Here is a 16,420-nt window from a genome sequence, read left to right on the forward strand (position 1 = left end):
ATTGATCTTTAGTGTTAATATAAGAAATCTCGATATCTCCCTTTTGTTGGTGATCCCTAAGAAAATGATACCGAATGGCTATGTGCTTAGTGCGGCTATGCTCGACGGGATTGTCGGCCATTTTGATTGCACTCTCATTATCACATAGCAAAGGGACTTTGGTTAATTTGTAACCATAGTCCCGCAGGGTTTGCCTCATCCAAAGCAATTGCGCGCAACAATGACCTGCGGCAATGTACTCGGCTTCGGCGGTGGAAAGAGCGACCGAATTTTGCTTCTTTGAAGCCCATGACACCAAGGATCTTCCCAAGAACTGGCAAGTCCCCGATGTGCTCTTCCTGTTAATCTTACACCCCGCCCAATCGGCATCCGAATAACCAATTAAATCAAATGTGGATCCCCGAGGGTACCAAAGCCCAAACTTAGGAGTATAAGCCAAATATCTCAAGATTCGTTTTACGGCCGTAAGGTGGGATTCCTTAGGGTCGGATTGGAATCTTGCACACATGCATACGGAAAGCATAATATCCGGTCGAGATGCACATAAATAAAGCAATGAACCAATCATCGACCGGTATACCTTTTGATCCACGGACTTACCTCTCGTGTCGAGGTCGAGATGCCCATTAGTTCCCATGGGTGTCTTGATGGGTTTAGCATCCTTCATTCCAAACTTGCTTAAAATATCTTGAGTGTACTTCGTTTGGCTAATGAAGGTGCCCTCTTGGAGTTGCTTGACTTGGAATCCTAGAAAATACTTCAACTCCCCCATCATAGACATCTCGAATTTCTTTGTCATGATCCTACTAAATTCTTCACATGAAGATTCGTTAGTAGACCCAAATATGATATCATCAACATAAATTTGGCATACAAACAAATCATTGTCAAGAGTTTTAGTGAATAGAGTAGGATCTGCCTTGCCAACTTTGAAGCCATTAGCGATAAGGAAATCTCTAAGGCATTCATACCATGCTCTTGGGGCTTGCTTGAGCCCATAAAGCACCTTAGAGAGCCTATAAACATGGTTAGGATACTCACTGTCTTCAAAGCCGGGAGGTTGCTCAACATAGACCTCTTCTTTGATTGGTCCGTTGAGGAAGGCACTTTTCACGTCCATTTGATAAAGCTTAAAGCCATGGTAAGTAGCATAGGCCAATAATATGCGAATTGACTCAAGCCTAGCTACGGGTGCATAGGTTTCACCGAAATCCAAACCTTCGACTTGGGAGTATCCCTTGGCCACAAGTCGTGCTTTGTTCCTTGTCACCACACCATGCTCATCTTGCTTGTTGCGGAAGACCCATTTGGTTCCTACAACATTTTGGTTAGGACGTGGAACCAAATGCCATACCTCATTTCTAGTGAAGTTGTTGAGCTCCTCTTGCATCGCCACCACCCAATCCGAATCTTGGAGAGCTTCCTCTACCCTGTGTGGCTCAATAGAGGAAACAAAAGAGTAATGTTCACAAAAGTGAGCAATCCGAGATCTAGTAGTTACCCCCTTATGAATGTCGCCGAGGATGGTGTCGACGGGGTGATCTCGTTGGATTGCTTGGTGGACTCTTGGGTGTGGCGGTCTTGGTTCTTGTTCATCATCCTCCTTGTCTTCCTCATTTGCATCTCCCCCTTGATTATTGCCATCATCTTGAGGTGGCTCATTTTCTTGATCTTGCCCTTCATCAACTTGAGCCTCATCCTCATTGTGAGTTGGTGGAGATGCTTGCATGGAGGAGGATGGTTGATCTTGTGCACTTGAAGGCTCTTCGGATTCCTTAGGACACACATCCCCAATGGACATGTTCCTTAGTGCTATGCATGGAGCCTCTTCATTTCCTATCTCATCAAGATCAACTTGCTCTACTTGAGAGCCGTTAGTTTCATCAAACACAACGTCACATGAGACTTCAACTAGTCCAGTGGACTTGTTAAAGACCCTATATGCCCTTGTGTTTGAGTCATAACCAAGTAAAAAGCCTTCTACAGTTTTAGGAGCAAATTTAGATTTTCTACCTCTTTTAACAAGAATAAAGCATTTGCTACCAAAAACTCTAAAGTATGAAATGTTGGGCTTTTTACCGGTTAGGAGTTCATATGATGTCTTCTTGAGGATTCGGTGAAGATATAACCGGTTGATGGCGTAGCAGGCGGTGTTGACCGCTTCGGCCCAAAACCGGTCCGGTGTCTTGTACTCATCAAGCATGGTTCTTGCCATGTCTAATAGAGTTCGATTCTTCCTCTCCACTACACCATTTTGTTGTGGAGTGTAGGGAGAGGAGAACTCATGCTTGATGCCATCCTCCTCAAGGAAGCCTTCAATTTGAGAGTTCTTGAACTCCGTCCCGTTGTCGCTTCTTATTTTCTTGATTCTTAAGCCGAACTCATTTTGAGCCCTTCTCAAGAATCCCTTTAAGGTCTCTTGGGTTTGAGATTTTTCCTGTAAAAAGAATACCCAAGTGAAGCGAGAATAATCATCCACTATTACAAGACAATACTTACTCCTGCCGATGCTTATGTAAGCAATCGGGCCGAATAGATCCATGTGGAGCAGCTCAAGCGGCCTGTCGGTCGACATGATGTTCTTGTGTGGATGATGGACTCCAACTTGCTTCCCCGCCTGGCATGCGCTACAAATCCTGTCTTTCTCAAAATAAACATTTGTTAATCCTAAAATGTGCTCTCCCTTTAGAAGCTTGTGAAGATTCTTCATCCCAACATGGGCTAGTCGGCGGTGCCAGAGCCAACCCATGTTAGTCTTAGCAATTAAGCATGTGTCGAGTTCAGCTCTATCAAAATCTACTAAGTATAGCTGACCCTCTAACACACCCTTAAATGCTATTGAATCATCACTTCTTCTAAAGACAGTGACACCTACATCAGTAAAGAGACAGTTGTAGCCCATTTGACATAATTGGGAAACAGAAAGCAAGTTGTAATCTAGAGAATCTACAAGAAAAACATTTGAAATAGAATGGTCAGGGGATATAGCAATTTTACCCAATCCTTTGACCAAACCTTGATTTCCATCCCTGAATGTGATAGCTCGTTGGGGATCTTTGTTTTTCTCATATGAGGAGAACATCCTTTTCTCCCCGGTCATGTGGTTTGTGCACCCGCTGTCGAGTATCCAACTTGAGCCCCCGGATGCATAAACCTACAAAACAAATTTAGTTCTTGACTTTAGGTACCCAAACTGTTTTGGGTCCTTTGGCATTAGAAACAAGAACTTTGGGTACCCAAACACAAGTTTTTGACCCCTTGTGTTTGCCCCCAACAAACTTGGCAACGACCTTGCCGGATTTGTTAGTCAAAACATAGGATGCATCAAAAGTCTTAAATGAAATGCTATGTTCATTTGATGCATTAGGAATTTTCTTCTTAGGCAACTTAGCACGGGTTGGTTGCCTAGAACTAGATGTCTCACCCTTATACAAAAAGGCATGATTAGTGCCAGAGTGAGACTTCCTAGAATGAATTTTCCTAATTTTGTCCTTGGGATAACCGGCAGGGTATAAAATGTAACCCTCGTTATCCTGAGGCATGGGAGCCTTGCCCTTAACAAAATTTGACAATCTTTTAGGAGGGGCACTAAGTTTGACATTGTCTCCCCTTTGGTATCCAATGCCATCCTTAATGCCAGGGCGTCTCCCATTATAAAGCATGCTACGAGCAAATTTAAATTTCTCATTCTCTAGGTTGTGCTCGGCAATTTTAGCATCTAGTTTAGCTATATGATCATTTTGTTGTTTAATTAAAGCCATATGATCATGAATAGCATCAATATCAACATTTCTACATCTAGTACAAATAGATACATGCTCAATGGTAGATGTAGAGGTTTTGCAAGATTTTAATTCTACAACCTTAGCATGCAACATATCATTTTTAGTTCTAAGGTCGGAAATTGTAATATTGCAAACATCTAGTTCTTTAGCCTTAGCAATCAAATTTTCATTCTCTAATCTAAGGCTAGCAAGAGAAATGTTTAATTCTTCAATCCTAGCAAGCAAATCATCATTATTATCTCTAGGATTGGAAATTGAAACATTACAAACATGAGAATCAACCTTAGCATTTAAACTAGCATTCTCATTTCTAAGGTTGTCAATCATCTCACGGCAAGTGCTTAGCTCACTAGATAGTTTTTGACATTTTTCTACTTCTAGAGCATAAGCATTTTTAACCTTAACATGCTTCTTATTTTCTTTAATAAGGAAGTCCTCTTGGGAATCCAAAAGGTCATCCTTTTCATGAATAGCACTAATCAACTCATTAAGTTTCTCCTTTTGTTGCATGTTGAGGTTGGCAAAAAGAGTACGCAAGTTATCCTCCTCATCACTAGCATTATCATCACTAGAAGATTCATATTTAGTGGAGGATTTGGATTTAACCTTCTTTTTGCCGTCCTTTGCCATGAGGCACTTGTGGCCGACGTTGGGGAAGAGGAGTCCCTTGGTGACGGCGATGTTGGCGGCGTCCTCGTCGTCGGAGGAGTCGCTAGAGCTTTCGTCGGAGTCCCACTCCCGACAAACATGGGCATCGCCGCCCTTCTTCTTGTAGTACCTTTTCTTCTCCTTTCTTCTCCCCTTCTTGTCGTCGCCCCTGTCACTATCACTTGATAATGGACATTTAGCAATAAAGTGACCGGGCTTACCACACTTGTAGCAAACCTTCTTGGAGCGGGACTTGTGGTCTTTCCCCCTCCTTTGCTTGAGGATTTGGCGGAAGCTCTTGATGACGAGCGCCATTTCCTCATTGTCGAGCTTGGAGGCGTCGATTGGTTGTCTACTTGGTGTAGACTCCTCCTTCCTCTCCTCCGTCGCCTTAAATGCCACCGGTTGTGCTTCGGACGTGGAGGGTTCGTCAAGCTCGTTGATTTTCTTGGAGCCTTTGATCATGCATTCAAAGCTCACAAAATTCCCGATAACTTCCTCGGGGGTCATTTTAGTATATCTAGGATTACCACGAATTAATTGAACTTGAGTGGGGTTAAGGAAAATGAGAGATCTTAAAATAACCTTAACCACCTCGTGGTCGTCCCACTTCTTGCTCCCGAGGTTGCGCACTTGGTTTACCAAGGTCTTGAGCCGGTTGTACATATCTTGTGGCTCTTCTCCTTGGCGAAGTCGAAAGCGACCGAGCTCCCCCTCGATTGTTTCCCGCTTGGTGATCTTTGTTAGTTCATCACCCTCGTGCGCGGTCTTGAGGAGGTCCCAAATTTCCTTTGCATTCTTCAACCCTTGCACTTTGTTGTATTCCTCCTTGCTTAGAGAGGCGAGGAGTATGGTTGTGGCTTGGGAGTTGAAGTGCTCGATTTGGGCCACTTCGTCCGTATCGTAGTCTTCATCCCCTACGGATGGTACCTGTGCTCCAAACTCAACAACATTCCATATACTTTTGTGGAGTGAGGTTAGATGGAATTTCATTAAATCACTCCACATTGCATAATCTTCGCCATTAAAGGTTGGCGGTTTGCCTAATGGAACGGAAAGTAATGGAGTATGTCTAGATGTACGAGGGTAGTGTAGGGGGATCTTACTAAACTTCTTGCGCTCTTGGCGCTTAGAAGTTACGGACGGCGCATCGGAGTCGGAGGTAGATGTTGATGAAGTGTCGGTCTCGTAGTAGACCACCTTCCTCATCCTCTTGTGCTTGTCGCCTTTCCGATGCGGCTTGTGGGAAGAAGATTTTTCCTTCCTCTCCTTGTGGTGAGAAGAAGATTTCTTCTCCTTCCCTTTGTTGGAGGAGCTCTTCTTCTTTTCTTTCCTCTTGGTGCAGGACTCTTCCGATGAAGTGCTCCCGTGGCTTGTAGTGGGCTTTTCGCCGGTCTCCATCTCCTTCTTGGCGTGATCTCCCGACATCACTTCGAGCGGTTAGGCTCTAATGAAGCACCGGGCTCTGATACCAATTGATAGTCGCCTAGAGGGGGGGTGAATAGGGCGAAACTGAAATTTACAAATATAAACACAACTACAAGCCGGGTTAGCGTTAGAAATACAAACGAGTCCGCGAGAGAGGGCGCAAAACAAATCTCAAGCAAATGAAGAGTGTGACACACGGATTTGTTTTACCGAGGTTCGGTTCTCGCAAACCTACTCCCCGTTGAGGAGGCCACAAAGGCCGGGTCTCTTTCAACCCTTCCCTCTCTCAAACGGTCCCTCGGACCGAGTGAGCTTCTCTTCTCAAATCACTTGGGAATCAAACTTCCCGCAAGGGCCACCACACAATTGGTGCCTCTTGCCTCAATTACAATGTGAGTGTTTGATCACAAGAAGGAATCAAGAAAGAAAAGCAATCCAAGCGCAAGAGCTCGAAAGAACACAAGCAAATCACTCTCTCTAGTCACTAGGGTGTTGTGTGGAATATGGAGAGGATTTGATCTCTTTGGTGTGTCTAAAATTGAATGCTAGAGCTCTTGTAGTAGTTGGGAAGTGGAAAACTTGGATGCAATGAATGGTGGGGTGGTTGGGGTATTTATAGCCCCAACCACCAAAAGTGGCCGTTGGGAGGCTGTGTGTTCGATGGCGCACCGGACAGTCCGGTGCACACCGGACAGTCCGGTGCCCCCTGCCACGTCATCACTGCCGTTGGATTCTGACCGTTGGAGCTTCTGACTTGTGGGCCCGCTTGGGTGTCCGGTGCACACCGGACAGGTACTGTTTGCTGTCCGTTGTGCCAGCATGGGCGATTCTGACCTCTGCGCGCGCAGAGCGCGCATTAAATGCGCGGCAGAGAGCCGTTGGCGCGGAGATAGCCGTTGCTCCGGAGTCGCACCGAACAGTCCGGTGCACACCGGACAGTCCGGTGAATTATAGTGGACTAGCCGTTGGAGTTTCCCGAAGCTGGCGAGTTCCTGAGGCCGACCTCCCTTGGCGCACCGGACACTGTCCGGTGTACACCGGACAGTCCGGTGAATTATAGCCGAGTCGCCTCTGGAAATTCCCGAAGGTAGTGAGTTTGAGTCTGAGTCCCCCTGGTGCACCGGACATGTCCGGTGGCACACCGGACAGTCCGGTGCGCCAGACCAGGGGTGCCTTCGGTTGCCCCTTTGCTCCTTTGTTGAATCCAAAACTTGGTCTTTTTATTGGCTGAGTGTGAACCTTTAACACCTGTATAACTTATACACTGGAGCAAACTAGTTAGTCCAATTATTTGTGTTGGGCAATTCAACCACCAAAATTAATTGGGGACTAGGTGTAAGCCTAATTCCCTTTCATGAATATTGTAGTATAATATCTCAGTTGTACCTTTTCTGACAATGTTGTTATTTTTTATAAAAAGGCATTAAAGTGATGGCATAAGTTATGATGCATTAAATTAATACTTAGTTCTTTCCAAAAACAATTATCGCATTTTTAAGACAACTATTTTTAATTTAGGGCCATTATATTTCTCTCCCTATATGAAAGTGCAATTATAATTTTACCCTCTAAATTCAACTTTGTGACAAAGGAAGAAGTTTGGGCTAAGAACACTCGACGATGTGAAATACAATGATACAATTACAATTACTGCGAAATTCAAAAGCAAGGACAAAATCACAGTTGTAAACGAAGAACAAGTTGGTAATTACAATTGTGCCCCTTCTTTCGAATTTTGATTATTCTATAATCATGATTTACCCATGTATTTCACATCGTCAAGTGCCTCTAACAAAACAGACCCAAACTTATATCTCATTTTCAAAAACATGAACCAAAATCACAAAGTTGATTTTTGGAAGTAAATCACAATTGCACTTCCATCGAGGAACATAAACACAACAACCCCTTTAAATTTAACTAAAAATATATACTATTAATATTTATATATTATATTTATTACATAGATATTTAAATATATTTAATAATTAATTTAATTAGAAATTAAAATATTAAATTTTTATGAATCTCCTTAAAATTTAAAAATAATCGAATAAATACTATAGAGATGACTATTTTAATGTATGGGTTATGATGTAGTCTAAAATTGCATGAAGTCTAACTTGAGTTCTAAGCATTTGTTCAAATAAGAATTTTTACTAGCACTATTTATAAAAATGTATTTTCAAAATCAAAATAATCGCATTATAAAAGTATTTTTATATAACCTAGAAATTATAGTCTTGTATAAGTAATGAATATTTTTTCTAGATATTGACAGAGTAAAGTTTATCATGAAACAAATCCTATATGACTTGTATTTACAACCTTGAATATAGTGAAAACTGTAAGAAAATGGACCTCGACCTATTTTACATTGATTTTGGTGTTTGATGATCAACGTAACATGTGGACTAATATGTTTACAAGTGTTTATATTTGTAGTTCACATGATGCAAAGTGTGTTGGACTAAGGCAGTGAAAAAGAAACACCTCAAATAAGATCCCTTGAAGATCCACATAAGACCTACAAGTATAAAGCAAAGTCCAAGACACGAAAGAAGAAAAAAGGTCACTAGCAGACAATCCAGCCTCATTGACAGATGGTTCGGAGCCCAGAGGCTCACCGGACCGGTACGATGGTACACCTGACCGGTTACGCAGAAAGTGTGTTTTCAGCACCTCTGCGCGGACGGTCGGGTGCGTCACTCGGACGGTCAGGTGCCCCAACGTCTAGTTGCAACAACTAGTACATGTGGCATGTACGAATGGCCCGGTGCGAATGGTCCAGTGCGCCATCTGTAGGACTCTAACGGCTAGTCGCGTGGGCGACCTGGTGCACCACCCCGAAAGATCATGTGTGTAGTAGTCTCATTAAAGAAAAATGGAATCTCCATAGTTTGACAAAAATTTCCACTTCAAAGATGATGAACTTTCCACTCGATAGCCTTCAATAGTGATATCTTACATTTAGTGTCATTAACAAGTCATCTCCACTTGAATAGACTATGCAGTCTTAATTAGATACCATTTATCTCTCATGTTGTCATCATGCATATGTTTTAAAAAATTGTTTCAATTGGTACCCATAGAATATCCTTTATCATTTAAAATATACATAGAAAAATGGGGACTATAGTCTATTCAACATGTTTGGGGTCCCACTTTTGCTTTTCAAGTCAATGTTTTCCCAAAGGGGAAGAGTTTTCCGTCGGACGGAGTATATCTTTTTCACCTTAGAGTGGAGGTTATTTCACCCAATAGGGAGAACTTTTTCTAAAGGAGATGATTTTTAGGCCCAAAACTATTTTGTTACTTCTATATGCTTTAGCATGTCTTCCTTTTTGGTGTTTGATTCTAAAGGGAAAGAAATTTGTGGACCAAAGCAAACCCAAAGTATATCAAATACAAAAACCTATCTTTTTTTGTGATCTTTCAATTGGTTATTCATGTTGGTTTCGGTCTAAAATAGGAAGTATGTGGATTATAGAGTTAGGGGAGGCTTAAATCCTTAATCTCACTGTCGGAGATAAGCTTGAAAGTCGCCTAGAGGTGGGTGAATATACGAAACCTGAAAATTATAAACTTTAAACACGAACTTCACTCGGGGTTAGGATTAGAAATGAGTAATAACGAAATCGGAGTGCGGAAGTGAGTTCGTCTTGCTATGAGTTGCTCAATCAATGCGGATAACTTAGGGAGTTAACTCAAAAAGATTGTAGTCAAGAGAACTTAGAGAGAGAGGGGAGAGGAAGAATCAAGTCATAAAGTAATGATGAACACACCGATTTTTTTCTCGAGATTCGATTCCAAAGAACCTACTCCCCGTTGAGGAGACCACGTAGGTCGGGTATCTTTCAACCCTTTCCCTCTCTCAAACGGTTACTTAGACTAGTTGAGTGCTTCTTCTTAATCTCAAGGGTCATTTAGACCCCACAAGTATCACCACACAATTAGGTGTCTCTTGCTAACTTTATGAGTCACTTGAGAGTTTAGAAGGAGATGCACCCTGGACGGTTCACGAGGATGCTAAAATTCATTTTTACCGAACTTGACACCTTTGAGTTTCTCTGGTTTCCAACGGGCGGACGGTCCGCTCTTGAGGTCGGACAGTCCGAGCTTGCTCCCGGACGTTGTTCTTATCTCCTTCGAATAGTCCGTAGTAGAAATGTGAGTTTTGCATAGTTCTTGTCCGAGGCTTATCGAGGTGTCCCAGAATATTCCTCACCACAGGGTCATTACAGCGTGGCCCTGAGCCACAGTAGAGTAAAGCATGGGCCCCACGGACGGTTCTCGAGGCCTTCGCCCGTATTCTGGATCCTTGGCTTTGTCGGGGCTTTGACTCTGCTGTTGAGGGAGAAGTCGAGCCTTCGGGACACGTGGCGAGAGTACTGCAAGCCCCCTCTTCTCGTGTGGCCCTTCGCTCAGCCTTCTCCGATGGTCGTGGTCGAGGACTCCGACGCTGGGACAGGATGAAGTCCTCCATCGCTGCTGACCCTATGCTCATACATGGTTAGTCGTATCCGGATAAGTCTAATCAAGGTCAGGTTCGCCCGCTCCAACAATAATATAGTATTATATATAGGGAATGGGGCCCCATTAAATTATGTGGCCTAGGAATACTGCCCCTTAGCCTCGCCCTTAGGGCTAGCACTGGTTTACACGCGTGGTATGACATGTTTGGTTCTGTTGCCCGATCAGAGGGGTTCGACATAGGGTTGTTCTGTGCATTCAACATATCGATGGGGAAGTGACAACGATGGCAACGGCTGGCAAGCGTGTTGGGGGCACTTTGGGTGTAAGCCTTAGCAATGGTGATGCATGTTGGCGTCGTTTTCCATGTTGGGGTGTTGTTTCCCCCCCAACATTATCTTCCAAGGGTGAAATGGAGGCCAATTCTTGGACAAGCAACAATGTCACCATTTATGTTATTCCCTTCCTAAAGGTACCATTGTTGTAAATTTGTCTTGGCCATGATGTCACTTTTGGTAGATGTTCCTCCCTTCTCGGTGTCTAGTTAGCTTGAGGAGGTGGGACTTGCAGCGTGAAATTATACATGTTGGTAGATATATGAACAAGGAGGATATGTGTATGAAAATAGAGGTTGCAGAGTGAGGGAATGGGGGTAGATAAAAACATCCTCTCGACGATGATGTACGAAAGAAAGAACTTTGAAGAAGACCCCTTCTGCATAGTTAGGGGTGTCAAGAAGTTGTGGAGATTGGTCATTGATCAAGTCGACAAAGGTTTGAAAGTTCAAACTGCACTTAGGATCCATATTAAAATAGAGAGTTGGAGACTAATATAAAGGAAGAGGAGAGAAATGGAGAGTGAGGGTGTGTGAATAAACCTAAACACCCATATCTATTTATAGGCTAGATTCCATGTATTTTTATTTTTATTTTTTGGGACTGCAAACGGTTTAAAACAACTAGCTGACGTAACACACACGTGAACCAAATTAAATGTGGCATGTATCTAAAGGTGATTGTTACCGGCTAGATTGTATCGGTATCGACTGAATCGTCTAACAAGAAGGTGTTATGTTTAATTGACTTATCGGTACCGATCTGACTGTTTAACGAACCAATCTAGCGTGTTTAGCATAGGTGCATAGCTCCACTCTAGCTAGAGCAACTCTACTTCAAAATTTTAGTAAGGAGTAGCTCTGCTCTAGAGTTTTGATGTCGTTTGGTAGGAAGATTGCAATCAGCTACAGAAATAAAAGTGTTTTCTGTGGACAAGTTTACCTGAGAGCCCCGCTCCGCCGCGACGAGGAGTCCCGCCCCCACGTCGACGAGGAGCCGCACCTCGTGCCCTCCAGTACGATCACCACCTCCATGGACTAGCAGTCCACGCTTGCGGTGACGGCCTCCTCGACGTCAGCTTTTCCCGGCAGTGGCTAGGTTAAGAGGAAGGTTTTGAGAGATTTTGTAGGAGAAAAAGAGGCGCTTCGAAAATCTGTACTACAGCTCTAAAAACTATAGAGTTTAATAACTCTGAAGTTGAACAGTTCGGCAAAACTCATCTAACTGTCCCTTGTAGTTTAGCTCTGCATCTATACCACGATCCAATGTTTGTCGATCCGACCGAGTTACTGAATTGATCAACGTTAGAATAGACACCATCATATCGGTGCCGACCTGCGGACGGGCCGCGTCAGCCGTCGGTGTCGCCCTTGCGAGTTTATTCTACTGTATGAAATCGCGACGGAACAAAAAGATATTCCATCACGTTACGTGCTGCGACGAGGGATGAGCTCCCGAAGCATGGTGGCGTTGATTGGACAAGACTGCTGGGGGAGCCTGGTGCATGCACGGGCACTGCGGAAAATCAGGCTCGACCAAACTTTGGACCGGCCGGCGCGTCAACTTCAAGAACTGGATTGCTTGCTTATCACATTCCAGATAGGGGGCATAGGGCGAGGGCGAGGGCGACGTTCGTTCGTTGCCTCACATTAATTCGCTGCGCCTGTTTGAGTGCTTCGATCGGCTCGGCTGTAAGAACGTCCTGTTAGAATAATACTCCCGAATTAAATTTTATTTTTAGCAAATTAATAGATTTATACAATATACTACATCGGTTCTCGAATATTTGGCGTCTGCTAGTTTATTTTTGAATTAAACTACGACAAATAAAAATAACGTAGGAAGTATGATACATGTGTTTTATATATGTCTGAATCCATTTAAATATAGACATAAAAATTCATCATAATCCTTTGACCTTTAGTGTACCATCAACTTTAAAACCAGTTGTTTAACCCTCTCAACTTAAAAAAAAAGACAAATAACTCCCTGACAGTTTTAATTGGTGACTTTGATGACGTGTCGTTAATTTAAGTGGCAACAATTTTATTTTTTTTAGTTCTATCATCTAATAGTATTCAAAATTTATATAATTTAACAGAAAAATCAGTAATTAGATTTTATATCTGCCCTAATTTTCCTAAAATTTTAGAAGTAGCGGCTTAATTACTAAAAATGGTAATAAAATGATATCCGATTTTAAATGCTAACAAAAAATAGTAATGTAGTAATTAAATGTTTCTAAAAATACAAATAGAAAACTAATTTAGTTAATAGTTAAAAGAAAAGATCACTTAACTTGCTTAATAAAATCAACAAAAGTTTCAGTAGTTTTGTAATGGTGTTATTTTGCTTTAATAAAATCTTTAGCCACATAAGATAAAAATGAATAAGAGACAAAAAAAATATTAAACATTTTTATGTAGTTTTTGAATTTTAGTAATTAAGCTGCTACTCCTAAAATTTCTGTAAAATCAGGACATATATAATTATAATATCTAATTACCGTTTTTTGTGTAAAACTATATATATTTTTTGAATACTACTAAATGAAAGGACTTAAAAAGACAAAATTGAATCAGCGTCACGTTATCAAAACCACCAACTAAAACTATCTATGGCATTATTTGTCTAGTTTTGCAAAGCTGAATAGGTTAAACAAACGGTTTTGAAAGTGAGGGTTACATAGACTTATTCTGCTTATAAATGGCTCCTGTATCTCCCTCGACACCACCGGAGCATCTCACCACCGCCACGGCCAACGAGAGCAAGTTGGGCACCTACTTGTACCTCTCTGTCCTATATGTTGCTGGCATCTCCAACTCCACCACTGAAGGTCGTCGAGCTAGTCGTCAGGAGACAACTAGCGGTTCAGCATCACGATGGCGATGACATACCATTTGTTGCAGGGGAGGTGTCGTCGACGCTGCATGTGGAGGCGTCATCAACCATCACAACAGAGTCCTCGTAAACGGGCTCACCAAGTGTTTCGTTACTGGAGACTCCAGCGTCTTCGTCTTTTCCGTCGTATTGCTCTAGAGCTGAAAACCGTTTCGTACTGCGCCCGCTGTGCGGTGGAGGATGACCGAAGGTTGAAGGAGAAGCTGACTTGTGAGACCCATATGTCAGCGAGTGGGAAGAGTAGCAGCAGGGGCATTTTGGGCCATACGGAAGGTGCGTACGCGTACGATGACCTGATAGTGGGACCAGGCAATAGGAGACAGAAAATAGCAAAAATCGGATAGACGGTAGCAAGTTTCAAAATAGATTAATTGCAGTGTGAAAAAAAAACTAGTTTTTTTTATTACTCTGCTCATAGCGGGCGGACCGTGGGTAGTCACGCAAAAGAAGTCAGGCGCACGAAGCAAAAAGCGACAAGAGCTGGGAGGCGATGACCATCTCCACTTCCTCGACCTCGAGTCCTTGACCCGTGTATAAAAGCCGGAGCCGGCCGGCGTCCCCCCTACCCACCCGGAGCCCCGCCTCCGCCTCCCGCTCCTCCACTCCACCCCCACCCATGGCCAACCTCCCAGACGCCGACGCCGCGGGGTTCAAGCTCTTCGGCAAGGTCATCCAGCCCCCCGACGCGCAGCGCGCCGCGGGCGATGGCGATGGCGCTGGCGCCCCTCCGCCGTCGCCGCCGGTCCTTCCTCCTCCTCCTCCTCCTCCCCCGCCCCCGCCGCAGCCTCTGCCCCTGCAGCAGGCGGCCGGGGCCGGGGGCACCGGCGGCGAGCCGCTGCCGTGCCCGCGGTGCGGCAGCCGGGAGACTAGGGATGAAAACGGTCGGAAACGGTATTTATTCGGTAATCAGTTTTTTAGTCGTTTGCGAATAAATAGAATATATAATATACAATACAAATTTGTATTCTTGTTTTTAACATCCAGCTTGTTAAGATTCATAAAAGGTAAACCTCAAATTCATTCTATATTTTCTCAAATAATAGATATAAACTTCGGTATGGATTCGGAAACAAATTCGGTAAATTTTTCAACTTTTTGTGTTGTAGGGAGCAAATAATACATAAAACAATTTATGTAATATTTTATTCATATTTTTACTAATGTGCTTGATAACATAAGAAAAGATCAACATCAAATTTTATACATATCTATTTTAAAATATTAAATTTGTTCTAACAGTTTGGATTACCACTTTCATCCCTACGGGAGACCAAGTTCTGCTACTTCAACAACTACAACGTGCGGCAGCCGCGCCACCTCTGCCGCGCCTGCCGCCGCTACTGGACGGCCGGCGGCGCGCTCCGCCGCGTGGCCTCCGCGTCCCCGGGCCGCCGCAGGCCGCGCCCGAACGCCCGATCGGCCGCCGCCGCCGCGGCGCCGTCCGCCTCCGCAGCCGCCAGGGAGGTGGGCGGGGAGCGTTGACTCGTCGGCGGTCGTAGGGGCGGCGGGTGGCCAGGTGTGCTCCGCACGCTTCGCTTCGCTTCGCACGGGGCCGGGGGCTTCCTTCCCGCGTGACGCCGTGACGTGATGCCGCGCGCCCGGGCCCCAAGCCTCAGTGACGGGCCGGCCGGTTCGCGGTGGGGACCCCGCGCCTCGTCGCCCTTTTCACACCTACTGGTCCTCTCCTTTTGGTTTGTTAGATTCTGTTTTCTATATACCATTTTAGGATTCTTTTGGTGGCCAAAAAAGATGCTGCCGGCCTGCTGCGCTTGCGAGCGAGAGTTCAGTTCGGTAGGCCAGTCAAAAAGTGGTAGTCGTACTAGAGCAGTAGTAGTAGACTGGTAGTGCTGCTGCTGAATGCTGATGCAAAATTCGGCAGCGGTGAATTGGTGCCTGGGGTCGGTCAGGTCAGGTGGCAGATTTCAGCCATGGTTTGTTGGAAAGGAAGGAAATCAATCATCCTCTTGGTTCACGTGATCTCACACCCTCTGCGGACCAGTCAGTTTATCACGAGTGGTATGTGCAGTCAGCTCACTGGATGGATCATGTGAAATCCGTGACAGCTTCCGCAGATCTGGAAACTCGAACGGAACGGAACGGAACGGGAAGGCGTAACTAGGGGCTGCTGTAGCAGCCTCTTGGTAACAGTGCTACTACAGCTCAGGTGTCCGTCCCTTCCTCGCTGCTTCAGTGACAGCTAGTACGTTTTAGTAAGACAGCGAACCAAACTGTGGCAAACTTTATTACTGTCATTGCTTGCCCTCGTCAACGTTAAGCATCGCCCTTACGTTTAGTACCACGTGCTCTCTCAGATTTCCGAAACACAGCCATCGAAGTTTATGGTAGTACCAAACATAAACAACTTTGCTCTCGCGCAAGTCAAGTCTAGATATGGACCATCGTCCTCAGTGCTATGTTTTATTGCACTACTATTTCTAAGAGAGGCACTCCCTCTACACACAAAAAAATAAACGTAATTCTAGTTTTTTTGGATAAAACAAAATCTTATAAGTTTGGCTAGTTTTTAGAGAGAGAAATCAACATCTCCAATTAAATTTATCGTAAAAATATATTCTATAATCAATCTAACAGTATTTATTCGGTACCATAAATGCTTGTAACTTTTTGTATAGATTTGGTCAAACTTGGACTTGTTTGACTCCTCGGAAAGTAAGAGTTGTATCTTTTAGGGGGAGGGAGGGAATACAGGTGACGAAATCAAACCAGACTCCACATTTCACAGTGCCTACGTCATAAGAGTAACTACAATAATTATCTTATAGTCAGGCTAGTCAATATTTTTCGAATATGGAGAAGAAAAGAGAGGATGGAGAGGAAAGATTGGCTCTC

General features: G+C 43.9%; 1 protein-coding gene across 3 annotated transcripts; it reads left to right on the plus strand.

The window, feature by feature from the left end:
* Window positions 1-13,068: 13,068 nt before the first annotated feature.
* On the plus strand, window positions 13,069-15,547 carry LOC100275164 (uncharacterized). Of its 3 annotated transcripts, none has more exons than XM_020543314.3 (2): window positions 13,069-14,429; window positions 14,834-15,547. In XM_020543314.3, the coding sequence occupies exons 1-2, from the start codon at window positions 14,187-14,189 to the stop codon at window positions 15,050-15,052; spliced, it is 462 nt and encodes a 153-aa protein (XP_020398903.1). In that variant the 5' UTR covers window positions 13,069-14,186; the 3' UTR covers window positions 15,053-15,547. The 3 variants fall into 3 exon arrangements, with proteins under 3 accessions (XP_020398903.1, XP_023156680.1, XP_023156679.1); XM_023300912.2 differs by having other exon boundaries at window positions 13,082-14,472; window positions 14,810-15,547; XM_023300911.2 differs by having other exon boundaries at window positions 13,087-14,461; window positions 14,810-15,547.
* The last annotated feature ends 873 nt before the right edge of the window (window positions 15,548-16,420 follow it).

This window comes from Zea mays, chromosome 8 (assembly GCF_902167145.1).
Source record: "Zea mays cultivar B73 chromosome 8, Zm-B73-REFERENCE-NAM-5.0, whole genome shotgun sequence".
NCBI classification, from domain to species: domain Eukaryota; kingdom Viridiplantae; phylum Streptophyta; class Magnoliopsida; order Poales; family Poaceae; genus Zea; species Zea mays.